The sequence below is a fragment of the Pelophylax lessonae genome (genome assembly GCF_965119305.1).
Source record: "Pelophylax lessonae genome assembly, chromosome: 5".
NCBI classification, from domain to species: Eukaryota; Metazoa; Chordata; class Amphibia; order Anura; family Ranidae; genus Pelophylax; species Pelophylax lessonae.
In genome coordinates, this window is record NC_138772.1 from 4,646,252 (window position 1) to 4,674,131 (window position 27,880).

General features: G+C 46.7%; 1 protein-coding gene across 4 annotated transcripts in view; it reads left to right on the top strand.

The window, feature by feature from the left end:
* Positions 1–27,880, top strand: part of ADGRB1 (adhesion G protein-coupled receptor B1) — a 912,987-nt gene that overhangs the window by 771,215 nt on the left and 113,892 nt on the right. For all 4 annotated transcript variants that reach the window (XM_082259420.1, XM_082259422.1, XM_082259423.1 and 1 more), the window contains 2 exons: positions 204–354; positions 12,347–12,416. In XM_082259420.1, the coding sequence (XP_082115546.1) occupies positions 204–354; positions 12,347–12,416 (221 nt within the window). The remainder of the gene's footprint in view (positions 1–203; positions 355–12,346; positions 12,417–27,880) is intronic.

The window sequence follows — 27,880 nt, forward strand, 5'->3', positions numbered from 1 at the left end:
TTCGGGAATGAAGTAGGAATAGTGGGAATAGTGGGAACTCCCATTATGCTGCAGAAGTGAGCAAACAAAGTGGGTGGGAAGAGAGAAAGGAACTGCCACTGATGGGTGACCTGACCAATCAGCTTCCATGTGTTAGTGAAATCTCAGAGAAATCTAATGGTGTGTGAGGGAGCGTACGCTGACCCAACCTCTGTGTACCGCAGGTGATCTGCACCCTGGTGGCCGCCTTCCTTCACTTCTTCTTCTTGTCTTCATTCTGTTGGGTGCTGACGGAAGCTTGGCAGTCCTACATGGCGGTGACGGGGCGTCTACGAAACAGGATCATCCGCAAACGCTTCCTCTGCCTGGGATGGGGTGAGATGTTTCTTCCCTGATTGTTTGTTTGTTGTCTTCTGTTGTGTCATTTGTGACTTTTTACATTGAAACATAAAAATGATATTTATTATCACAGAGACAAAGAAATGTCCATCTGTGGAGGAGATTGTATGCTGAGTGCCGGGACTACAGAGGAGCACTGAGTTCACTGTACTGCATATCAGATTGTCACACTGATACCGGGGGGTCCCAGAACAATGACACGCTGACACTTGGGGGTCCCAGAACAATGACACACTGACACTTGGGGGTCCCAGAACAATGACACACTGACACTTGGGGGTCCCAGAACAATGACACACTGACACTTGGGGGGGTCCCAGAACAATGACACACTGACACTTGGGGGGGTCCCAGAACAATGACACACTGACACTTGGGGGTCCCAGAACAATGACACACTGACACTTGGGGGTCACAGAACAATGACACACTGACACTTGGGGGTCACAGAACAATGACACACTGACACTTGGGGGTTCCAGAACAATGACACACTGACACTTGGGGGTCCCAGAACAATGACACACTGACACTTGGGGGTCCCAGAACAATGACACACTGACACTTGGGGGTTCCAGAACAATGACACACTGACACTTGGGGGTCCCAGAACAATGACACACTGACACTTGGGGGTTCCAGAACAATGACACACTGACACTTGGGGGTCCCAGAACAATGACACCCTGACACTTGGGGGTCACAGAACAATGACACGCTGACACTTGGGGGTCCCAGAACAATGACACGCTGACACTTGGGGGTCACAGAACAATGACACACTGACACTTGGGGGTTCCAGAACAATGACACACTGACACTTGGGGGTCCCAGAACAATGACACACTGACACTTGGGGGTCCCAGAACAATGACACACTGACACTTGGGGGTTCCAGAACAATGACACACTGACACTTGGAGGTCCCAGAACAATGACACACTGACACTTGGGGGTCCCAGAACAATGACACACTGACACTTGGGGGTCCCAGAACAATGACACGCTGACACTTGGGGGTCCCAGAACAAGGACACACTGACACTTGGGGGTCCCAGAACAAGGACACACTGACACTTGGGGGTCCCAGAACAATGACACGCTGACACTTGGGGGTCCCAGAACAAGGACACACTGACACTTGGGGGTCCCAGGAACAATGACACACTGACACTTGGGGGTCACAGAACAATGACACGCTGACACTTGGGGGTCCCAGAACAATGACACGCTGACACTTGGGGGTCCCAGAACAATGACACCCTGACACTTGGGGGTCACAGAACAATGACACGCTGACACTTGGGGGTCCCAGAACAATAACACACTGACACTTGGGGGTCCCAGAACAATGACACACTGACACTTGGGGGTCACAGGACAATGACACACTGACACTTGGGGGTCACAGAACAATGACACACTGACACTTGGGGGGTCCCAGAACAATGACACACTGACACTAAGGGGTCCCAGAACAATGACACACTGACACTTGGGGGTCCCAGAACAATGACACACTGACACTTAAGGGTCCCAGAACAATGACACACCAACACTTGGGGGTCCCAGAACAATGACACACTGACACTAAGGGGTCCCAGAACAATGACACACTGACACTTGGGGGTCCCAGAACAATGACACACTGACACTTAAGGGTCCCAGAACAATGACACCCTGACACTAGGGGGTCCCAGGAACAAGGACACACTGACACTTGGGGGTCACAGAACAATGACACACTGGCACTTGGGGGTCCCAGGAACAATGACACCCTGACACTTGGGGGTCACAGAACAATGACACGCTGACACTTGGGGTCCCAGAACAATGACACACTGACACTTGGGGGTCCCAGGAACAAGGACACACTGACACTTGGGGGTCACAGAACAATGACACACTGGCACTTGGGGGTCCCAGAACAATGACACCCTGACACTTGGGGGTCCCAGAACAATGACACGCTGACACTTGGGGGTCCCAGAACAAGGACACACTGACACTTGGGGGTCCCAGGAACAATGACACACTGACACTTGGGGGTCCCAGGAACAATGACACACTGACACTTGGGGGTCCCAGGAACAATGACACCCTGACACTTGGGGGTCCCAGAACAATGACACACTGACACTTGGGGGTCCCAGGAACAATGACACACTGACACTTGGGGGACCCAGAACAATGACACACTGACACTTGGGGGTCCCAGGAACAATGACACACTGACACTTGGGGGACCCAGAACAATGACACACTGACACTTGGGGGTCCCAGGAACAATGACACACTGACACTTGGGGGACCCAGAACAAGGACACACTGACACTTGGGGGACCCAGAACAATGACACACTGACACTTGGGGGTCCCAGAACAATGACACACTGGCACTTGGGGGTCCCAGGAACAATGACACACTGACACTTGGGGGACCCAGAACAATGACACCCTGACACTTGGGGGTCCCAGAACAATGACACACTGACACTTGGGGGTCCCAGAACAATGACACACTGACACTTGGGGGACCCAGAACAAGGACACACTGACACTTGGGGGTCCCAGGAACAATGACACACTGACACTTGGGAGTCCCAGAACAATGACACACTGACACTTGGGGGACCCAGAACAATGACACACTGACACTTGGGGGTCCCAGGAACAATGACACACTGACACTTGGGGGACCCAGAACAAGGACACACTGACACTTGGGGGACCCAGAACAATGACACACTGACACTTGGGGGTCCCAGAACAATGACACACTGGCACTTGGGGGTCCCAGAACAATGACACACTGACACTTGGGGGTCCCAGAACAATGACACCCTGACACTTGGGGGTCCCAGAACAATGACACACTGACACTTGGGGGTCCCAGAACAATGACACACTGACACTTGGGGGTCCCAGAACAATGACACACTGACACTTGGGGGACCCAGAACAAGGACACACTGACACTTGGGGGTCCCAGGAACAATGACACACTGACACTTGGGAGTCCCAGAACAATGACACACTGACACTTGGGGGACCCAGAACAATGACACACTGACACTTGGGGGTCACAGAACAATGACACACTGACACTTGGGGGTTCCAGAACAATGACACACTGACACTAAGGGGTCCCAGAACAATGACACACTGACACTTGGGGGTCCCAGAACAATGACACACTGACACTTAAGGGTCCCAGAACAATGACACACCAACACTTGGGGGTCCCAGAACAATGACACACTGACACTAAGGGGTCCCAGAACAATGACACACTGACACTTGGGGGTCCCAGAACAATGACACACTGACACTTAAGGGTCCCAGAACAATGACACCCTGACACTAGGGGGTCCCAGGAACAAGGACACACTGACACTTGGGGGTCACAGAACAATGACACACTGGCACTTGGGGGTCCCAGGAACAATGACACCCTGACACTTGGGGGTCACAGAACAATGACACGCTGACACTTGGGGTCCCAGAACAATGACACACTGACACTTGGGGGTCCCAGGAACAAGGACACACTGACACTTGGGGGTCACAGAACAATGACACACTGGCACTTGGGGGTCCCAGAACAATGACACCCTGACACTTGGGGGTCCCAGAACAATGACACGCTGACACTTGGGGGTCCCAGAACAAGGACACACTGACACTTGGGGGTCCCAGGAACAATGACACACTGACACTTGGGGGTCCCAGGAACAATGACACACTGACACTTGGGGGTCCCAGAACAATGACACACTGACACTTGGGGGTCCCAGAACAATGACACCCTGACACTTGGGGGTCCCAGAACAATGACACACTGACACTTGGGGGTCCCAGGAACAATGACACACTGACACTTGGGGGACCCAGAACAATGACACACTGACACTTGGGGGTCCCAGGAACAATGACACACTGACACTTGGGGGACCCAGAACAATGACACACTGACACTTGGGGGTCCCAGGAACAATGACACACTGACACTTGGGGGACCCAGAACAAGGACACACTGACACTTGGGGGACCCAGAACAATGACACACTGACACTTGGGGGTCCCAGAACAATGACACACTGGCACTTGGGGGTCCCAGGAACAATGACACACTGACACTTGGGGGACCCAGAACAATGACACCCTGACACTTGGGGGTCCCAGAACAATGACACACTGACACTTGGGGGTCCCAGAACAATGACACACTGACACTTGGGGGACCCAGAACAAGGACACACTGACACTTGGGGGTCCCAGGAACAATGACACACTGACACTTGGGAGTCCCAGAACAATGACACACTGACACTTGGGGGACCCAGAACAATGACACACTGACACTTGGGGGTCCCAGGAACAATGACACACTGACACTTGGGGGACCCAGAACAAGGACACACTGACACTTGGGGGACCCAGAACAATGACACACTGACACTTGGGGGTCCCAGAACAATGACACACTGGCACTTGGGGGTCCCAGGAACAATGACACACTGACACTTGGGGGACCCAGAACAATGACACCCTGACACTTGGGGGTCCCAGAACAATGACACACTGACACTTGGGGGTCCCAGAACAATGACACACTGACACTTGGGGGTCCCAGAACAATGACACACTGACACTTGGGGGACCCAGAACAAGGACACACTGACACTTGGGGGTCCCAGGAACAATGACACACTGACACTTGGGAGTCCCAGAACAATGACACACTGACACTTGGGGGGACCCAGAACAATGACACACTGACACTTGGGGGTCCCAGAACAATGACACACTGACATTTGGGGGTCCCAGAACAATGACATGTTGATTTCTCTGACTCTGCCTGGTCTATGGAGATCTTTAAGCACCCCAGAACAATGACATCATAAAGGAAGGGTCACAGCATGTGGCGGATTCATACGGGATCCATCCTGCTCCGCACAGTTGTGTTCGCGCTTCAATTTTCAGTGTTATGCATTTTATAATTCATGAAAATTGACATGAAAGATCTCCCGGCGTCATCGATTATCATGTAGTTCCATCGTTGGGATGTCTTTTGTCTCCTCCAGCCCGTCACAAATGGGAATCCAGAGGGTGATAATTGCGGGATGAAGGAATTTCTCCTCCCGTTGGATAATTCCGTTACATTGTAGAAATGATTCTCTCACCTAGACAAGTTCTCTATTGTCACTTCGCATCTCACAGAACCTCATTCCGACTCCCTTACGGCCGCCATGGCGTCACGCCACCCTCAGAGACAAGGCGCTAATTGCATTTGAGAGATCCCCACTCCTTGAAATAAAAGTCCCATCAAATCCCCCCCGGGACGCCATTTGCAGAATATTGTATTTCAGTGTTATTGCTAAAAAGTATCTTTGTTTTTTTTGTTTTTTTCAGGGCGAATGCAAATGATAGCATTTCATTTCTTTGTTTTCTTTAATTGCGTTGGCCGGAGGGGGGATCCGTAAAAACTGCGAGTCTTCCTGACCCCGGTAACACGTTCTTCTTTACAATTTAGGAAAATGAAGAAAAGGACAGAAATTAGCTGCGGCGGAATTTGTTTCCCTGGCGTGAAATGGGCGTATTGGATATTATGTTTTGGCCGTTTTCAAGAAGCAATTAGAATAAGAATCATAAACAGAGCCATTAATATGGAGTTATCGTAGTAATCTTCATTGTGGGCGGCGATTGGTCAGTATGAAAAAAGAGAAAACTTTGGGTGAATATAAGAATTTCCGGACGCCAAGGAGCTACAAGTCCCAGCATGTCTGATTGGTGAATGTTTTTGGCATGTGGGTGAAGATGACCCATCCCTGGACTGCATAGATTGCATTATATAATATAGGATTTATTCATTGCTGCATTCTTCTCATTCCCTGCCTCGTTGATAGTCATCAGAAAGAACAAGAGGTGACGGCGTCCATTGGGGACACCAATATGAACACCTCTTCCAATGGAGAAGGTCCAGACCAGCATTTCTCAATCTTTTTACAGTCACGGCACCCATTAAAAGTTTACAAAATCTGGAGCCCCCCCCCAAGTCTAAAATGTTAACAAAAGTACATTTTGCTTATCTATGGGAGACCTGAGCCTGGGACCATAACCACAATCACTCTGATGAAATTACCAACACATCAGAATCACCCCTTTACATCCCCTCATCACGTCAGAGGTCCCCTCATTACATCAGAGGTCCCCCATCATGTCATAGGTCCCCCCCCATCATGCCAGGTCCTCTCCCCTCTTACATTACATCAGAGGTTCCCTCATCACATTGGAGGTTCTCCCTTCAAGTCAGAGATCCCCCAAAATCACAGTTCTCCTGATCACATCAGTGCCCCCCCGCATTACTCCAGAGGTCCTTCCATCACGCCAGAGGTGTCCCCATCATGTCAGAGGTTCTCCCATTACATCAGAAGTCCCCTCATCATATCAGAGGCCCTTCCATTACATCAGAGGTCCCCCTATAACATCAGAGGTCCCCCTATAACATCAGAGGTCCCCCCATCACATTAGATGTCACCCATAACATCAGAGGTCTTCCCATCATGTCAGAGGTCCTCCCATGACATTAGAGGTCCCCTCATCACGTCAGAGGTCCCCCCATTACATTAGAGCTCTGCCCATTACATCAAAGCTCCCCCCATCATGCCAGGTCCTCTCCCCCCTTACATTACATCAAAGGTTCCCTCATCACATTAGAGGTTCTCTCTTCACGTCAGAGATTCCCCAAAATCACATTTGTCCTGATCACATCAGAGATCCCCCCCCATTACTTCAGAGGTCCTTCTTTAACGCCAGAGGTCTCTCCATCATGTCAGAGGTTCTCCCATTACATCAGAGGTCCCCTCATTACATCAGAGGTCCTTCCATTATATCAGAGGTCCCCCTATAACATCAGAGGTCCCCCGATCACATCAAGTGTCACCCATCACATCAGAGGTCTTCCCATCACGTCAGAAGGTCCCCCCATCACGTCAGAGGTCCCCTTATTACATCAGAGGTCCCCCGATCACATCACAGTTCCCCCCATCACATCAATTGTCACCCATTACATCAGAGGTCCCCCCATTACATCAGAGCTCCCCCCATCATGCCAGGTCCTCTCCCCTCTTACATTACATCAGAGGTTCCCTCATCACATTAGAGGTTCTCTCTTCACTTCAGAGATCCCCCAAAATCACAGTTGTCCTGATCAGAGATCCCCCCCATTACTTCAGAGGTCCTTCTTTAACGCCAGAGGTCTCCCCATCATGTCAGAGGTTCTCTCATTACATCAGAGGTCCCCTCATTACATCAGAGGTCCTTCCATTATATCAGAGGTCCCCCGATCACATCGAGTGTCACCCATCACATCAAAGGTCTTCCCATCACATCCGAGGTCCCCCCATCACGTCAGAGGTCCCCTCATCACGTCAGAGGTCCCCCCCCATCACGTCAGAGGTCCCCCCATTAGATCAGAGCTCCCCCCATCATGCCATAGGTCCCCACATCATGCCAGGTCCTCTCCCCTCTTACATTACATCAGAGGTTCCCTCATCACATTAGAGGTTCTCCCTTCAAGTCAGAGATCCCCCAAAACCACAGTTGTCCAGATCACATCAGAGATCCCCCCCCCCCCCCCCCCCATTACTTCAGAGGTCCTACCATGGCACCAGAGGTCTCCCCATCATGTCAGAGGTTCTCTCATTACATCAGAGGTCCTTCCATTATATCAGGGTCCCCCTATAACATCAGAAGTCCCACTCTAACATCAGAGTTCCCCCCTCATCACATCAGATGTCCCCTCATCACATCAGATGTCCCCTCATCACATCAGAGGTCTTTCCACTACATCAGATGTCCCCTCATCACAATAGAGGCCCCTCTGTACCATGACAACTCATGATACTGACCCAGAGTAAACTAGGTCCCGTGCTCTTAGCACCCTGACAAACCCAGACAGCGCCGCAGGGTGCCGCAGCTCCCAGGTTGAGAAACTCTGGTCTAGTACAGCCATTCTCAACTTTTGTTTACCCCTGAGAAATCCCTAAAATAATTTTAAGTTTTTACAAAAACCAATTATTCTGGGGTCAACGGTAAAAATGTCCCTCACATTTATGGTTAGTAGGAAGAATGCCACCCTGAGAGACACCTAATAGTATAAGTGGTGTCTGCCTGCATTGCTAAGTTGCATTGGTCCTGACCAATGGGAAGTCAATTGACCACAGCTCAAGTCACTCCTAGCAACCTCTGGGGGAACCCTGGCTGAGAATTGCTGGTCTAGAAGCTCTGTAAGAATCTTACTGCTGTCTGTGTTCCCATGATTGAGAGTTCCCCCACTTCCTGTACAGGTCTGACAGAACAGAGATATATTGGGGCGCAGACAGCATTTACAATTCTGAAGGATAGGTGGGTGATGCTGAGATCCCAGACTGTCCTGAACCCACTCCCAGCCGCCTGTGATTAGACAGTAAGAAGAAGATGCAAAGTGAACTCTCACTTCCTGTTGTGGCTTTAGGACAGGAAGTGAAGGCAAATCTCCCCAATGGGATAGGAAGTGAAAGAAAGTCTCCCTAATGGGACAGGAAGTGAAGGAAAGTCTCCCGAAAAGGATGGAAAGTGAAGAAAAATCTCCCAATAGGACAGGAAGTGAAGTAAAATCTCCCCAATGGGATGGGAAATTAAGCAAAATCTCACCAATGGGATGGGACGTGTAGGAAAGTCTCCCCAAGGGGACAGGAATTGAAGGAAAGTCTCCCCAATGGGATGGGAAGTGAAGAAAATCTACCAATGGGACAGGAAGTGAAGTAAAATCTACCAATGGGACAGGAAGTGAAGTGAAATCGCCAAATTGGAATGGGAAGTAAAGCACAATCTCCCCAATGGGAAGTGAAGGAAAGCCTCTCCAATGGGACGGAAAGACGGGAAGTGAAGGAAAGTCTTCCCAATGGGACGGGAAGTGAAGGAAATTCTCCCCAATGAGAAAGGAAGTGAAAGAAAGTCTCCCTAATGGGACAGGAAGTGAAGGGAAGTCTGCCTAATGGAATTGGAAGTGAAGGAAAGTCTCTTCAATGTGACAAGAAGTGAAGAAAAATCTCCCCAGTGTTACAGGAAGTGAAGGAAAACCTCCCCAATGGGACATAAATTGAAGGAAAGTCTCCCCAATGAGATGGGAAGTGAATGAAAACCTCCCCAATGGGACAGGAAGTAAAGGAAAGTCCCCCAATGGGAGGGGAAGTGACGGAAAATCTCCCCAATGGGATGGGAAGTGAAGAAAAATCTCCCCAATGGGACGGGAAGTGAAGGAAAATCCCCCCAATGGGACAGGAAGTGAAGGAAAATCTCCCCAATGGGACAGAAATTGAAGGAAAGTCTCCCCAATGAGATGGGAAGTGAAGGAAAACCTCCCCAATGGGACAGGATGGGAAGGAAAGTCCCCCCCCCCCCCCAATGGGAGGGGAAGTGAAGGGAAATCCCCCCCCAATGGGAAAGGAAGTGCAGAAAAATCTCCCCAATGGGACACAAATGCCAAAACAAACTGACATGGGTTAGAACCTTCCATTACTCTATTCAAAATGAAAAAAGTTTTGCCTATAGTTATACTTTACCATAGCCCCTACCCAGCCCTAACACTTGTGCCCCCTACTGGCTCCTTTGGATACGGGGCAGGAAGGTGGATCACAGTAAACGTGTCCCGAATGATGTTTTTTGGTACACCTTAGGCTCACAGTATGCGGGGAAATTAGAGTAATTGAGAGGAGCCGGAGTGCAAGACTGAAGGAAAGGCCGGTGGTGGGATTTAATGAGCCCATTGTAGAGTGTTGTACCTGAACGCTCGGCGTGGAGGCGGTAGAGGAGTAATTGTTGATTTATGGTGCAGCGGTATAATTTGCGTTCTTGTGGTTGTTGTACACAAAGCATGACATAAGCTGACGCGGATCCAGGTGATTATTACTCGCGGTAGGCGATGGGTGGGCGTTCCCTGTGATGAGGATATAATTAATGAATTAACATATTGTCTGTGTAATTAGTAAGTAGATACAATGTATCGTCTGGCGTTCTCTACCTGCCGCGCGTTGTTTAGCGTCTCGCTGCGGGGTGATATTACAGATGTGTATCTTCCATATATATATCCCCTCCCCCAGTAATATCAAGGAGGCCAATAAATACCAAATCATTCAATTCACCTCTAATGAGGAAACTCACAGCGACCAATGGGAGGCGCCATCTTTTAAAGGGGAACTTTCACTACTTTTACCGTCTGCATCAATACATTCCTGACATGTCCCAATCTACAGCAACAGGATCATTGTTCAGAAAAGCTCCACCTTTAATCAACAAAAAGCCAGGGATGGTGGGAACCCCTCATAATGGGTACAGCGGGTGTACAGACCCGGGAACTCAGCACAGGGATGGTGGGAACCCCTCATAATGGGTACAGCGGGTGTACAGACCCGGGAACTCCGCACAGGGATGGTGGGAAACCCTCATAATGGGCAGCGGGTATACAGACCCGGGAACTCAGCACAGGGATGGTGGGAACCCCTCATAATGGGTACAGCTGGTGTACAGACCCGGGAACTCAGCACAGGGATGGAGGGAACCCCTCATAATGGGCACAGCAGGTGTACAGACCCGGGAACTCAGCACAGGGAGAGTGAGAACCCCTCATAATGGGCACAGCAGGTGTACAGACCCGGGAACTCAGCACAGGGATGTGGGGAACCCCTTATAATACAGAGCTGGTGTATGGGGCATTCCAGACTCGTCGGGATTATGATTTGGAAACACTGTTTTTAGTTAGTCTAGTAGTCCGTTATTTCACGTGGAGTGCAAGGGTGAGCGTGAGGTTGGGAAGATTCGGAGTCTTGAGAAAGACAGGTGGCAGCAGGAGGCCTGGATAAAGGCGTGAAGGAATATCAGGACTCTGTAGCTGCTGCCTGTTGATCTCGGGGTGTGCGGCTTTTCTTTCTGTCCTTGCTTCACTCCCCTAGATTTTTAGATAAAATATATTTTTGATAAAAGGTTCCATGCATGGTGACGGTGAAGTTCCTTAGTCTGGCTCTCTCCTAGGGTTTATGCTGTGCGCAATTTGGTTTATTTATTATGTTCTTGTTTTGTATAGTTATATTCAATTATTTTGTAAATATGTTATTTATAATTTATTTATTATGGTTTTATTGTATATAAGTTGTTGTTTGTAAGATTTATCAATAAACAAAATGAACCCCTCATAATGGGCACAGCGGGGGTACAGATCCGGGAACTCAGCATAGGGATGGAGGGAACCCCTCATAATGAGCACAGCGGGGGTACAGACCTGGGAACTCAGCACAGGGATGGAGGGAACCCCTCATAATGGGCACAGCGGGTGTACAGACCCAGGAACTCAGCACAGGGATGGTGGGAACCCCTCATAATGGGCACAGCGGGTGTACAGACCCGGGAACTCAGCACAGGGATGGTGGGAACCCCTCATAATGGGCACAGCGGGGGTACAGACCTGGGAACTTTTGGTCAATATTACATTAAACGTGTTTTCTTATATCTGTTTGATAAGTGCACAAAATAAATAAATACATTTCCTGTTGATCCTGCCAGATATCCAATAACTCCCTATGGTCTCCTCCCGCTGTATTCTTGTCACTTAGAATTGTCCTATGAGAAATGGAGAACTCCTCCCTCCTATATTCTGGAGATGGGCGGGGGATGTTCTGTAGTCCTAACACACTTCCTGTCCTGGGGTGACAACAGGGCTCCTCTATAGATGCAGTGCGGTGAGTGTTGTCACCCCAGGACAGGAAGTGTGTTACTGGCAGGATCACCAGGTGACAATAAAGGAAAAATGCCCCCAAAAAAACACATCCAAGGATGGGAAATATGTGACAGTTTCTTTTTGTGTTTAGATACTTTACATGAATCTAACCCGTGCGATGTGTATACTGAGCCGCTGTGTTTGTGCCTTTCAGGTCTTCCGGCTCTTGTGGTGGCGATATCAGTCGGTTTTACAAAAGCAAAGGGGTATGGCTCCGCCAACTAGTAAGTTATCAATATTTCTATTTTATAATATTGTTTTATAATAATCATGTCTGGCAGAAGGAGCTCCGCCCCCATGGCCTGCGTTGTTTGAAATCGGATTTATAGAAAACGTGGTGACAGCACAGGCTCCTCCCCCACGGCCTGCGTTGTGTATATATATATATTAAAAGGTCTTGGCAGACTTTATATGAAACCAAAATGTAAAGCTGTTGGATAAGAAGGTTTTATTTTAATTTTATTTATTTTTTTATTTTTATGTATTTTTATATTTTATTATATATATATATGCAGTATCTGACAAAAGTAAGTACACCCCTCACATTTTTGTCATATGACATCACTGAAGAAATTACACTTATAATATTCCAACATGATAACGACCCCAAACACCTCCAAGATGACCACTGCCCTGCTAAAGGGTAAAGGTGATGAACTGTCCAAGCATGTCTCCAGACCTAAACCCTATTGAGCATCTGTGGGGATCCTCAAACAGAAGGTGGAGGAGCGCAAGGTCTCTAACATCCACCAGCTCTGTGATGTCATCATGGAGGAGGGGAAGAGGACTCCAGTGACAACCTGTGAAGCTCTGGTGAACTCCATGCCCAAGAGGGTTAAGGCAGTGCTGGAAAATAATGGTGGCCACACAAAATATTGACACTTTGGGCCCAATTTGGACATTGTCACTTAGAGGTGTACTTACTTTTGTTGCCAGCGGTTTAGACATTAACCACTTAAGCCCCGGAAGATTTTACCCCCTTCCTGACCAGGGGGTATTTTGCGATTCGGCACTGCGTGACTTTAACGGACAATTGCGCGGTCGTGCGACGCTGTACCTAAACGAATTTGACGTCCTTTTTTTCCCACAAACAGAGCTTTCTTTTGGTGGTATTTGATCACCTGTGCGATTTTTTGATCATGCGCTATAAACAAAAAAAGAGCGTCAATTTTGCAAAAATAACAATATTTTTCACATTTTTTTATATGAAATTCCCCCCCAAAAAAAAGTAAAAATCAAAATTTTTTAAAATTTTCGGCCAATTTGTTTTATGCTACATATGTTTGGTAAAAAAAAAAATCGCAAAAAGCGTATTTTGATTGGTTTGCGCAAAAGTTATCGCGTTTACTAACAAAGGGAAAGATTTTTGTCATTTTTGTTGTTTTTTTTTTAACGCGTAATGGTGGCGATCTGCGATTTTTTTGCGGTACTGCGACATTGGGGCGGACAGATCGGACCCTTGACTGACATTTGTGACAGTTTTGGGGTTACCAGTGACATTTCTACAGTAATCAGTGCTATATATATATATATGCACTGTTACTGTAAAAATACACTGGTTGTGAAGGGGTTAACTTTATTTGGAAGGGAGGGGCTGTGTGTATCCCTAGGGGCGTGATTCTTACTGTGATTGGCTGTGGCTTGAGCTGTAAGGACACTGATCAACGGTTCTACATACCAGATCCGTTTGATCAGTGTCTTTACAGCGAGGAGAATGACAGGTGGCTTGTTTACACAAGCTGCCTGACATTCTCCCTCTCCCCCGCCGATCGCCGAGTGACCGGCGGACATCGGGTCCGCTGGTCACACGCGCGGGGGGGGTCCGTGACCACGCGGGAGCGGGAGCGCGCCTCCGGGGGCGCGCGCTCGCTCCCTAGACCCTCACAAGCTAGTGACGTAGCCCTACGTCACTTTGCCTGTGAGGGGCTGACTGCCGACGTAGATCGGCGTTAGGCAGTCGTCAAGTGGTTAATGGCTGTGTGTTGAGTTATTTTGAGGGGACAGTAAATTTACACTGTTATACAAGCTGTACACTCACTACTTTACATTGTAGCAAAGTCTCATTTCTTCAGAGCCCATTCACACTAGCGCGACCTCTAAGTCGCCTCATAAAGGGGCGACTTCTAGTGCGACTTTTAGCGCGATTTCGGCACGACTTGTGAATTTTTTTACACGACTTGTATGATAGACGACTTTGAATGACTTTGTATTTGGCCAATCAGAATATGAAAAAAATGTCCCTGTGAAGTTTCATCTCTGTAGCATGTCCAGAACCAGAAAAAAAAGAGCATTTTTCTTAGCATTTTTATTAGAACAGGAATACGGCTCCTCTCCACCTGGCATTTTTTCTTGCAGGCATTTATCTGGCATTTTTGGAGGCAGGCATGACTTTTTTTGGATTTCGTGTCTGGGGGGTCTAAAAAGTGTACCTGTGAAGTTTCAGCTCTGTAGCATGTCCAGAACCAGAAAAAAAAGAGCATTTTTCTTATAATTATTAATACAGCAGTGTGGGTTCAGTGGGTTCCGTGGGTTCAGTGGGTTCTGGACATGCTACAGAGCTGAAACTTCACAGGGACACTTTTTTGACACCCCAGACACTAAATCCAAAAAAGTCATGCCTGCCTCCAGAGACGCCAAAAAAATGCCCGATAAATGCCTGCAAGAAAAAATGCCAGGTGGAGAGGAGCCATATTCCTGTTCTAATAAAAATAATAAGAAAAATGCTTTTTTTTTCTGGTTCTGGACATGCTACAGAGATGAAACTTCACAGGGACACTTTTTAGACCCCCTTAGACACTGAATCCAAAAAAAGTCATGCCTGCCTCCAAAAATGTCCAATAAATGCCTGCAAAAAAAAACGGCCAGGTGGAGAGGAGCCATATTCATGTTCTTATAAAAATTATAAGAAAAATGCTTTTTTTTCTGGTTCTGGACCATTTTAATGGAAAGTCGGATCACAGGTCGCTTCAATTAAGATAAGGAGGCGACTCCCATTGAAGTCTATGGGACAAGTCGGATCACAAGTCGCCTGAAAGTAGTACAGGATCCTTTTCTGAAGTCGGAGCGACTTCAGTAGTGCCAATTAAGACGGCACTGATTGATTAACATTGCTTTTGTTATGCCAAGCGACCTGGGGCGACACAAGTCGCCTCATAAGTCGCGCTAGTGTGAATGGGCTCTCAGTGTTGTCACATGAAAAGATAGAATAAAATATTTACAGAAATGTGAGGGGTGTACTTACTTTTGTGAGATACTGTGTGTATATATATATATATATATATATATATATATGGAGGTTTTAACTAATCTTCAGGCCTACAAATGTGCATTTTAACCCATATGCAAGAAACCCCAAAAAGGGCAGAGAAAGGTTCAGTGTTCCAGTGTCTCCTTTTGCCATGTCTGCCCCGGATTCCCACGCTGTAGAGATGGATAGGCTACCATAAAAGCCGTAATGCAGCAGATAAATATCGGGGGGCCCCTGGAAGGTCTCTAGATGGCCCCTGGAAGGTCTCTGGATGGCCCCTGGATGGTCTCTGGATGGCCTCTGTATGGTCTCTGGATGGCCCCTGGATGGTCTCTGGATGGTCTCTGGCTGGCCCCTGGATGGTCTCTGGATGGTCTCTGGCTGGCCCCTGGAAAGCCTCAGGATGGCCTCTGTATGGTCTCTGGATGGCCCCTGGATGGTCTCTGGATGGCCCCTGGAAGGTCTCTGGATGACCCCTGGAAGGTCTCTGGATGACCCCTGGAAGGTCTCTGGATGGCCCCTGGATGGTCTCTGGATGGCCCCTGGATGGTCTCTGGATGGCCCCTGGAAGGTCTCTGGATGGCCCCTGGAAGGTCTCTGGATGGCCCCTGGAAGGTCACTGGATGACCCCTGGAAGGTCTCTGGATGGCCCCTGGAAGGTCTCTGGATGGCCCCTGGAAGATCTCTGGGTGGCCCCTGGAAGGTTTCTGGATGGTCTCTGGATGGCCCCTGGAAGATCTCTGGATGGCCCCTGGAAGGTCTCTGGATGGGCTGACATGTGAGGCTGTGTCTGCAGTGTCTTCCTCCGGATGGCGGTGACGAGTTGCTCTCATTATGTATTCAGTGCTGTGCGTCTGCTGGATACCCACAAGACTGCAGCAGCGTTCATTCATTTGCAGAGAGTGGGGCACGCGCTGTCCTCTGCAGCGCCCCCCCCTCCCCCGCCGGAGCCAAGGCTCTCACCTGCTCCCTCTCCTTCCCCCGGATAATCACCTGCTCCGTTATTGTCAGTCTGCGGAGCGCCGGACTCGTGGCGGCAGTCAGCCTGGCCGGCTGCCATGCGTCCTGCGGGCTCGCCGCGCTCTCTGCAGGGGCATCCATCATCCTTTCCTGCAGCCGACCGCAGGACAGCGACTGACCGGGCGCACAACTTTATTAATGCGTAACCTAGAGACGCACCCCGCGCCTTTCCCTTTATTTTATTTTATTTTTCATTTAAAATTTCATTTTTTTTTATTTTTTTTAAGGTCTGCAAACAACGCAACTTCTATTCCCTCATTTCTCCAATACAGCACCCCCCTCCTCCCCCCACACACCCCACCACCACCACCAAGATTTTGACATTTTGTATATAAAATCTTTCTGTTTTTATTACATACTTTATTTTACTCCCTATGATGTCATCACTGGGTCTCTGTGCTACTCTATGCAATGCAGGCAGATCATGGCTGGATGTCCTCCAGTCAGGAAAGGAGGCGGGGCTCTATCTGACTGGCTGCAGCATCTGATGCACATTGTGAGAAGCTTGCAGTGTGCGGTGAAATCAGAGGAAGCCATTTCAGTCCAGGGGGAGGAGCCAGTACACCTGTGCAAGAATGAAGGGGGAGGAGCCTGTACACCTGTGCAAGAATGAAGGGGGAGGAGCCTGTACACATGTGCAATAGTGAAGGGGGAGGAGCCGAAATACCTGTGCAAGAATGAAGGGGGAGGAGCCTGTACACCTGTGCAAGAATGAAGGGGTAGGAGCCTGTACACCTGTGCAAGAATAAAGGGGGAGGAGCCTGTACACCTGTGCAAGACTGAAGGGGGGAGGAGCCAGTACTCCTGTCCAAGACTGAAGGGGTAGGAGCCGGTATACCTGTTCAAGAATGAAGGGGAGGAGCCTGTACACCTGTGCAAGACTTAAGGGGGAGGAGCCAGTACTTCTGTGCATGACTGAAGGGGAGGGAGGAGCCGGTACTCCTGTGCATGACTGAAGGGGGAGGTGCCTGTACACCTGTGCAATACTGAAGGGGGAGGAGCGGGTTTACCTGTGTAAGACTGAAGGGGGAGGAGCCAGTATACCTGTGCAAGACTGGAGGGGAGGAGCCTGTACACCTATGCAAGACTGAAGGGGGAGGAGCTGGTACACCTGTGCAAGACTGGAGAGGGAAGAGCTGGTACACCTGTGCAAGACTGAAGGGGGAGGAGCTGGTACACCTGTGCAAGACTGGAGAGGGAGGAGCCGGTACACATGTGCAAGACTGGAGGGGGGAGGAGCCAGTACACCTGTGCAAGACTGGAGGGGGAGGAGCTGATACACCTGTGCAAGACTGAAGGGGGAGGAGTCGGTTCACCTGTGCAAGACTGAATGGGGGAGGAGTCGGTTCACCTGTGCAAAACTGAAGGGGGAGGAGCCGATTCACCCGTGCAAGAATGGAGGGGGGAGGAGCCGTTACACGTGTGCAAGACTGAAGGGGGGGGGGGGCTGGTACACCTGTGTAAGGAGTTTAGCTGTTAAGCACTTAAGGACCAGGCCTATTTCTGACATTTTTTGTTTAAATTAAAGGTAAAATCAGTATTTGTTGCTAGAAAACTGCTTAGAACCCCTAAACAATATAAATTATATATTTTTTTTTTAGCAGAGACCCTAGAGAATAAAATGGAGATCATTGCAGTACTTTGTCACTCTGTATTTGCACAGCGGTCTCACAAACAAACATTTTTGGGAAAAAATACACTTTTTATGAATGGAAAAAGAAGAAAAACAATAAAGTTAGCCCAATTAGTTTCTATAATGTGAAAGATGATGTCATGCTGAGTAAATAAATACCCAACATTTAATGCTTTAAAATTGCGCAAACTACGGTGCTTAAAAATCTCCATAGGTGACGCTTTAAACATTTTTATAGGTTACCAGTTTAGAGTTACAGAGGAGGTCGGGGGATAGAATTATTGCTGTCTCTCTAATGATCGCGGCAATACCTCACATGTGTGGTTTTGAACACCGTTTACATATGTGGGCGGGACTTATGTATGCGTTCGCTGCGTATGCGTGAGCTCAGAGGGACGGGGCGCTTTTTTCTTGTTTATTTTATATTTTTATTTTTACATTCTCTTAATTTTCTTTTTTTTTAGCACTTTTATTCCTATTACAAGGAATGTAAACATCCCTTGTAATAGAAATAATCAGGACAGGTCCTCTTTAATGTGAGATCTGGGGGTCAAAAACACCTCGCACCTCACACCTCACATCTACACTAAAAGGGTAAGTGTAAAAACGACAAATAAAGAAAAATGTCATTTTTGGTGAGATATTCCCTATAGGAAATAACTTCTAAAAGGACGCAGATACTGCCGCTTTCCTCTTTCCTCTTTAGAGCCCTGCAGCTGCACAGCTGATTGATAATAAGGAAACCACTCCCATTAGACTCACTTTCCCACATGGACACAGAAAAACACATTCCTTCAGAATAACAAAAGGTGGAAGTTTGTTACAATCCCTGCAATGTACAGAGATCACCCCGAAGGGAATGTTTTTTTTCTCAACAAAAGTGAAGTTACGCTTTAAAAGCAAAAAAAAATTTTAAAAAATGTAATTTTCAATTTACCTTAAAAAAAAAAAAATGTAATTTTCAATTTGCCTTAAAGAAAAAAAAAAAATTTTCAATTTGCCTTAAAAAAAAAATGTAATTTTCAATTTGCCTTAAAAAAGAAAAAATGTAATTTTCAATTTGCCTTTGAAAAATATATATATAATTTTTTTTAAAGGCAAATTGAAAATTACATTTTTTCTTTTTTTTTTTATTAAGGCAAATAAAAAAAATAAAAAATATTTTTAAATTTGCCTTAAAAAAAAATTCAATTTGTCTTAAAAAAAATGTATTTTTCAATTTGCCTTCAAAAAAGAAAAAAATTTAATTTTCAATTTGCCTTAAAAAAAAAAATATATATATATATATATATATATATTTTTTTTTTCAAAGGCAAATTGAAAATTACATTTTTTATTTTTCTTTAAGGCAAATTGAAAATTAGATGTTTTTTTAAGGCAAATTGAAAATTACATTTTCAATTTGCCTTAAAAAAAAAAAAAATTTAAATTTGCCTTAAAAAAAAAGGGCCCCTTTCAGGCCGTTGGGTGGAAGTGACGACGTTGCCCTGGTCCTCCAGGACCATAGAGTGGAGTGGGGGTCATCTTGCCCCCTTGCAACAAAGTACAGAGTACTAACATATATATACAGTGGGCGGTCCAGAAGGGTGTTTGACAAGCTAATTTTTGGTTTGCATGTTGTGGGGGAAGGATTGGAACCCCTGGCAGGCCTTTACTGCTATCTGGATACTCCGATGTCGAGATTTCCCCTCACTTCCTGTCCTGGTGACAACAGGTTCACCAGACAAGAAGTGAGCAAAAATCTCCAGCGGTAACGCAGACAGAAATGAAAATGATTGCAGGAGAGTCGGGGAAAGCGAGAACTCCTGGCAGATTTTTTTCTCATTTGGTGCCAAAAAAAAAAAACACACAGAGAGTAAAAAGTCTTTTATCGCTGGATTTTATTTACAATAAAAAAAAAGTAAACAGCCAACGCGTTTTAGGGGTTCCAAGATCTCCCCTTCTTCCGGGCTGCAAAAAAAAAAGATTCCTGATTCACAAAATTATTCACTGACCCAATTCCAGTAGCCGAGGAGTATAGGAGATACATCCGTAACAAGAGAAACAATGTAACAATGACCGAGAACGCTAGAGGGAAGGGTTACATTTTTTTTTGCTAATCCTTTCCTAACCACCCCCCCATACCAGCCCCCCCCCTCCTGACCAGGCCATTTTTTGCGATTCGGCACTGCGTTAATTTAACAGACAATTGCGCGGTCGTGCGACGCTGTACCCAAATTAAATTTATGTCCTTTTTTTTCCTACAAGTAGAGCTTTCTTTCGGTGGTATTTGATCACCACCATTTTTATTTTTTGCACGATAATGTTTCTTATAAAAAAAAAGAGCGACGATTCTGAAAAAAAAAAAAAAATTTTTTTACTTTCTGCTATATAACATACCCAATAAAACAAAAAAATAAAAAATCTATTTTTTTCATCATTTCTTTTGGTGGTATTTGATCACCTCTGCGGTTTTTATTTTTTGTGCTATAAACAAAAAAAAGAGCGACAACTTTAAAAAAATATATATATATTTTTTACTTTCTACTATAAAAAATATTCAATAAAAAAAATGTAAAAAATCGAATTTCTTCATAAATTTAGTCCAATTTGTATTCTGCTACATATTTTTGGTAAAAAAAAATCCCAATAAGCGTATATTGATTGGTTTGCGCAGTCATCGCGTCTACAAACTAGGGGATATTTTTATGGCGTTTTTATTTACTAATTTTTTACCAATAATGGCGGTGACCAGCGTTTTTTTTTTTTTTGCGGGACTGCGACATTGCGGTGGACAGATTGGGAAACTAAGTGACACTTTTTGGGGGCCGGTGACACCAATACAGTAATCAGTGCTAAAAAAATATGCATAAATACATATATATATATATATCTCAATAAAAACATATTAAAAAAAAAAATCAGTGCTAAAAAAATATGCACTGTCACTGTGCTTAATGACACTGGCAGGGAAGGGGTTAACACCAGGGGGGGGGGGGGAATCAAAGGCTTAAATGTGTACAGGTATGTCGTTTTTGGAGGACAGAGCCGACTCGCCGCAGTAAAACAATGGCGGCGGTCAGCGATTTTTAGCGGGACTGCGACGTTGTGGCCGACAGATCAGAAACAAAGTGACACTTTTTGGGGACGGGTGACACCAGTACAGTGATCAGTGATCATAATTTCATTTGGACGTATTTGAACACCTCTGCAGTTTTAATTTTTTTGCGAGATAAAGGAAAAAAAGACTGACAACTTTGTAAAAAAAAAAAAAAAAAACAATATTTTTTACTTTCTGCTATATAACATACCCAATAAAAAAAAAATTAAAAATCTATTTTTTTCATCATTTCTTTTGGTGGTATTTGATCACCTCTGCGGTTTTTATTTTTTGCGCTATAAACAAAAAAAGAGCGACAACTTTAAAAAAAAAAAACAATATTTTTTACTTTCTGCTATATAAAATTATGTAAAAAATTTAATGTCTTCATAAATTTAGGCCAATTTGTATTCTGATACATATTTTTGGTAGAAAAAAATCCCAATAAGCGTATTTTAATGGGTTTGCGCAAAAGTTATCACATCTACAAACTACGGGAAAGATTTATTTTTTTTTACTTTTTATTTTTTACTAGTAATGGCGGAGATCAGCGATTTTTAGCGGGACTGCGACATTGCGGCGGACAGATTGGAAACTAAGGGACACATCTGACACTTTTTGGGGACCAGTGACACCAATCATTGTTTAACCATATCTTTCCAGGAGGAAGGATTGATGACCCTTAATGACCAGGCCATTTTTTGCGATGCTGCACTTCATTATTTTAACGGACAATTGCGCGGTCGTGCGACGCTGTACCCAAATTAAATTTACGTCCTTTATTTCCCACAAACAGAGATTTCTTTTGGTGGTATTTGATCACCTGTGCGATTTTTTTATTTTTTGCGCTATACACAAAAAAAAGAGCGACAATTCTGAAAAAATATATATTTTTCACTTTCTGCTATATAACATTTCCAATAAAAGAAACAAAGAAAAATCGATTTTTTTTCCTCATTTTGGGCCAATTTGTTTTCTGCTCCATATTATTGGTAAAAAAAAAAAAAAATCCCAATAAGCGTATTTTGATTGGTTTGCACAACAGTTATGGCGTCTACAAACTAGGGGAAAGATTTATTTCATTTTTATTTATTTATTTATGTTTTACTAGAAATGGCGGCGATCTGCGATTTTTTTTTTAGGGGCACTGCGACATTGCGGCGGACAGATCGGACCCCTAACTGACATTTCTCTAGCGCTCATTGACAGACGTAGTCCTCGGTGATACACCACCTTCGGGTTATGTTGCCTCCACAGGAGCAGGACTAGACAGGAAATTAAAAAGCTCTGGCCACACCCCAGGGGCAGTCCCAGAGGGTATATCCTCTCTCTCTCTGCCTCAGCAAATCAGTTATTTTCTGTCTAGTTAGGAGTAAGGACCTACATACCTTGCTGGGATCTTAGGTCCTGGCAAGAATTTTTTCTTAAAGGATTTTTTTTTTAGACAGCTTTTTTCTCCAGTGTTCCTGTGAGATCTTCAAGCAAGAAAGCTGAACTGGGCGACGGGCTGGATGTTGAGATCCAGTGGTCACCCCAGTTCAGCCTACGAGCGCGTGCAGGCCATAGCTCCGCGCTGGGTCGGCCGCGACAAAGTCCCATTAAAGGACTGAACCCGCGAGTTAAACGTCTCGCTGAAACGCCAAAGACCATGAGTCACGGCGTCCATATCGGTCGACAGCCCTCCCGCCCCGGTGGAGAGGGGTACTGTCAGGAGTTGGTGCCCGCCTGGTTCCGGTATGGTGAGTAGTATGTTCCCCCTTTCCCCCTGACGGGTTTTGTGGTGAACGCGGGCCCCTCTCTGTATGGTAAGATAGAGTCCCCCTCTATCCTACAACATGACACAGATCCTCCTACTTTGAGTGTGATTTTATGTGTGCAAAAAGCCAGGAGGCTTGGTTTGGGAGCTAACAATCTAATTGTATACATGTTTTAAAGATGTAATCTGTGGCATTCTGGGAATCTTATGGGTTAAGAATAAGCTACCTACCAGTCAGAAGCCACGGACATGTAGACTGCCTTCCTAATCAGATCTCCAGCTATTAGCAGGCCTCCCGAACGGCCATGCGGTCCGCCAGGGCCGGTACCGCCAACCACGCCATATCCCCATACAGTGAGAGTGTTGTGTGCCTGCAGCACACCGCTATTCAGTACGGGCTGCCGCCATTTTTTTTGCTGGATCGCACGAGCCGCCATTTTGGCGTAGCCTCGTGTCTCCAGCATGGGGGCGGCCATGTTTGAGGTGATCCAAACACCTCGTGGAGCTTGGGGGAGGCGCCGGAAGGCGTACAGAGAGCCGCCTCCTTTCTTCCTGGGCAGCCAGCCAAAAGACTTCCTGTTTGTTAAGACAGCGCTGTAACCTGTTGCAGTTAAACTCTGAGAATCGAGTGGTGAGCCTGGGGGTCTATCTCTCTCTCTCTCGATCGATAGGGATCCCTAGCAGGTAACACTAAGGGGCTTTTGTGGCGCTGGGGGTCGAAAAAAAAAAAAAAAAAAAAAAAAAAAAAAAAAAAGAAAAGTTTTATTTTTGAATTATATCATCCAGGAAGTAACTGGAGTTATCATGGACCCTGCCACACATATTCCCCCACCTGTTTCCCTCGAGGGGGCCACGGGACCCGCCGGTGCACAGAGTATAGAGTCATTTACAGCAATTTTGGAGTCTATGGTGGCTCGGGTGGAGGCGGCCTGTCAGGGACGGGGGTCAAGGAAGCGACCCCCGCCTACCCCTATACTATCTGACACCTCTGACTCAGATTCAGAGGTGGTCACTGCAGTTGCAGGTTCCTCTGCAAGGGCTGTTATCCCAGGTAAAGCCCCCTCAGACAGTGAGGAAGACGCTTCTTCTCCTGCTATTATTCAGGAAGAAGCATTGGTGGACGCACTAGTTGTGGCAGTGCAGGAAACCTTAAAACTTGAGGCTTTACCGGCAGAGGCAACTGAAACAGAGATTCCTTTTGGTACTAATAAGCCCATCAAGACGATGAAGGCTTTTCCTGTACCTAAATGTTTCGGTAATCAGATTAAAGGAGAATGGGAGCATTCTAAACGTACCTTTACTATTTTCAAGCGTATTGCTAGACGCTATCCGTTTGAGGAATCCATCATTAAGAAATGGACGGTACCACCAGTCGTGGATCCGCCTATTGCCAGGCTAAATAAAGCCACGGTTATTCCAGTGGAGGACACTTCGTCCTTTAAGGATCCGGTGGATCGAAAGATGGAAGCAGAGTCCCGCACCATCTTCTCTCTGATAGGGTCAGCTTTTAGACCAGTAATTGTTATTGGTCTAGTTTCCCAGACACTTACGGAATGGGCGAAAATGGTACGCCAAGATCTTAGGGGAAAAGATATTCCCCAGGAGACATCTGATTTGATGGAACAGATTATACAAGGGCTACGGTTTATCTGTGACGCAGCCTTGGACACTACTCCCTTATTAGGGTATGCATCTAAGACAGCGGTGATCCTCAGAAGTGTGCTATGGTAAAATGCTGGTCAGCTGACCTAGGTTCCAAGAAGACCTTGACAAATCTCCCCTTTCAGGGGAATCGTCTATTTGGGGCCAACCTAGATGAAATCATTAAGGATGCCACTGGGGGCAAGAGCACTTTTTTGCCACAGGCTGCTAAAGCTAAGGGACCTCGCAACAAGCGAGGACCTTTCTTTACCGCCCATAAAGGGCGCCCGGCTGGTACTAGCGGGAAAGGCAAGACTCCTCCAGGAGGGTTCAAGAAGGGCTGGTCGGACAAGCAAAGGACCAACCCAGCCAAACCCGAAGCAAAGGAGTACACAGCCTGAAGGTGCGCCCCCACCCGGTTTCAGGGTGGGGGGACGTTTTCACCGGTATTCAGGACATTAGATCGAGCATCAACCACCACTACCGGTGCGATTCTTCCCTTCCAACATTTAAGTACCACAGGAAGCGGTAGTTACCGTTCCCTGAATAGATCTTTTCCTTTACCTTTTCCTAAGATTAGTCCCGATACCTCACAGGAATCGGATCTGGTTGACCAGATAGGCCAAGTAGCCTCTAGTCGGGTGACTTCGGTCCCTGAGGTTCAACCAGAAAAGATCACCTTTCCTGATAACTATCAGGTATCTGATAAATGTGTGGGAACAGAAAACGACCAGACTTTCTCGGATGGTCGGGGCCAGATACCTCTAGGGACGCCTGGTTCAGATCCAATCAGCGCCAGTGGTCCTAGAAATTCTAGGCTGGCCTCCTCAAGCCGGCCTGGCCGACTTGGACATGTTAGTCGTAGACGTTCCGTGGGAACTTCGTCTCAGGGAGTGTCTGTGGTCTCAAGGACCTATTTACCTTCGTGCTTTACAGTCGCTGGGTTTAATGGCCTGGCCATTGAGACCCAAGTACTGAAGGACAGAGGTTTGTCTACTTCTGTCATTCCTACCCTTATTAAAGCAAGGAAAGCGACTTCCAGCAAAGTCTATTATCACACATGGAAAACTTATATTGCGTGGTGCGAATCTTTAGGATTTCCTCCACGTACCTATTCGGTGACTCGAATATTGGCCTTTTTGCAACAGGGGGTTGAGCAGAAGCTAGCCTTGAGCACCATCAAGGGTCAAGTTTCAGCATTAGCAATCTTCTTTCAGAAGCCTTTAGCTACCAAATCCTTGGTGCGGAATTTCATCCAGGGGGTGCGGCACCTGGCTCCTCCAGTCCGCGCGCCCTTACCGCCTTGGGATCTTAATTTGGTTTTGTCGGTTCTACAGAAACCTCCCTTTGAAAACATCAGGGAGATTCCCTTGCTTACTTTATCCCAGAAGGTGGCCTTCTTGGTGGCTATTACTTCTGCTCGCAGGGTGTCAGAACTGGCTGCATTATCATGCCAGTCCCCATACCTAGTGATTCATAGGGATAAGGTAGTACTTCATCCTAAGCCATCTTTTCTTCCCAAGGTGGTTTCAGATTTTTCATCTGAATGAAGATATTGTACTACCTTCCTTGTGTCCTCAGCCCAAGCATCATCGGGAACATGCGTTGCATTCCTTGGATGTGGTTCGGGCAATCAGGGTATACCTGAAAGCTACGGAATCATTCCGTAAGACGGATTCACTTTTTGTGATCACGGATGGCCCCAGAAAGGGTTTGCCTGCATCTGCCGCGACCATTGCCAAATGGATTAGACAAACGGTGGTACAGGCTTATTCTATTAAGGGTCAGAGTCCTCCGTTCCCTGTTAGGGCGCACTCCACTCGAGCGCTCAGTACTTCCTGGGCCTTTCGCCATCAGGCGTCAGTGGTCCAGGTATGTAAGGCGGCCACTTGGTCGTCGGTACATACCTTTACAAAATTCTATAAAATTGATGTGACGGCATCAGCGGATGCCTCATTTGGCCGCAAGGTTTTGCAGGCCGCAATTTGAGGAGACCGGTGGTCTACCTCGAGGGTTTTTTTCTGTTTGAAAAAAAAAAAAAAAAAAAATTGTTTTCTCTTTTTTTTTTTGTTGAGTCTCATCATTAAGGATGAGCATTGTAAACTTCTAGTTGGCACCGGTTGGGCCTTCTAGATTGGGATTTGATTTCCATTTTCCCACCCCTCAGTTGTGATACTGCTCTGGGACGTCCCGAAGGTGGTGTATCACCGAGGACTACGTCTGTCAATGAGCGCTAGAGAAAAATGGATTTTTGTAAAATCTTACCGTAAAATCCTTTTCTCTTAGCTCATTGACAGACGTAGTCCCCGCCCCTCTGTTTTTTTGAGTTGGGTTAAAATCTCTAAAGACTGCTTTTTCACATAACTGATTTGCTGAGGCAGAGAGAGAGAGGATATACCCTCTGGGACTGCCCCTGGGGTGTGGCCAGAGCTTTTTAATTTCCTGTCTAGTCCTGCTCCTGTGGAGGCAACATAACCCGAAGGTGGTGTATCACCGAGGACTACGTCTGTCAATGAGCTAAGAGAAAAGGATTTTACGGTAAGATTTTACAAAAATCCATTTTTTTGACACTTTTGGGGTGGGACCAGTGACATTACTACAGTAATCAGTGCTAAAAATATGCACTGTCACTGTACTAATGACACTGGCAGGGAAGGGGTTAATACCAGGGGCGATCAAAGGGTTAAATGTGTGCCTAGGGAGTGCTTTCTAACTGTGTGGGGGATGGGCTTGCTGCATAAACACATGGCCCTCAAGTCGCATGAAAGTCGGATCAAAGTAGTGCAGGAACTGCTTTAAAGTCGCTGCGACTTTAAGTGGCACGGATATGAACCATACTCATTGGGAAACGTGGGATGCAAAGTCGCACAAGTTGAATGGGGCCTTATACAGTGATTGTTGTGGTTGGGGGTGGGCCCATGACACCCCGCATTCACAGGCTTCTCAGTCCCCTGGGTGGAGTGACGCTGGGTCATCAGACTCGGAAGACTGAGGACATCTTGTGGTGAAAAGAGGGTACTGCAGAGGACAATTTAGCACCTTCAGGGGGAATTTAAATGAAAAATGTGGCCTGGAGTAAGAGATAAAGTAACAAGTTATTATTAGGTACAGAAACAATGTATCGTATCAGATATCTTACACTGCAATCATATTAGATGAGGAAATTCATTTAATGGAAATATTACATTTTATATAATTTTGTTGTTTTTTTGCTGTTGAAAAAATAAAGTTGCACAAAGAGTATAAGCGCCGGTTCACACTACCGCGACGCTACTTCCCGGGGCGACCTCCGAGGTCGCGGTGCGAGGAGCG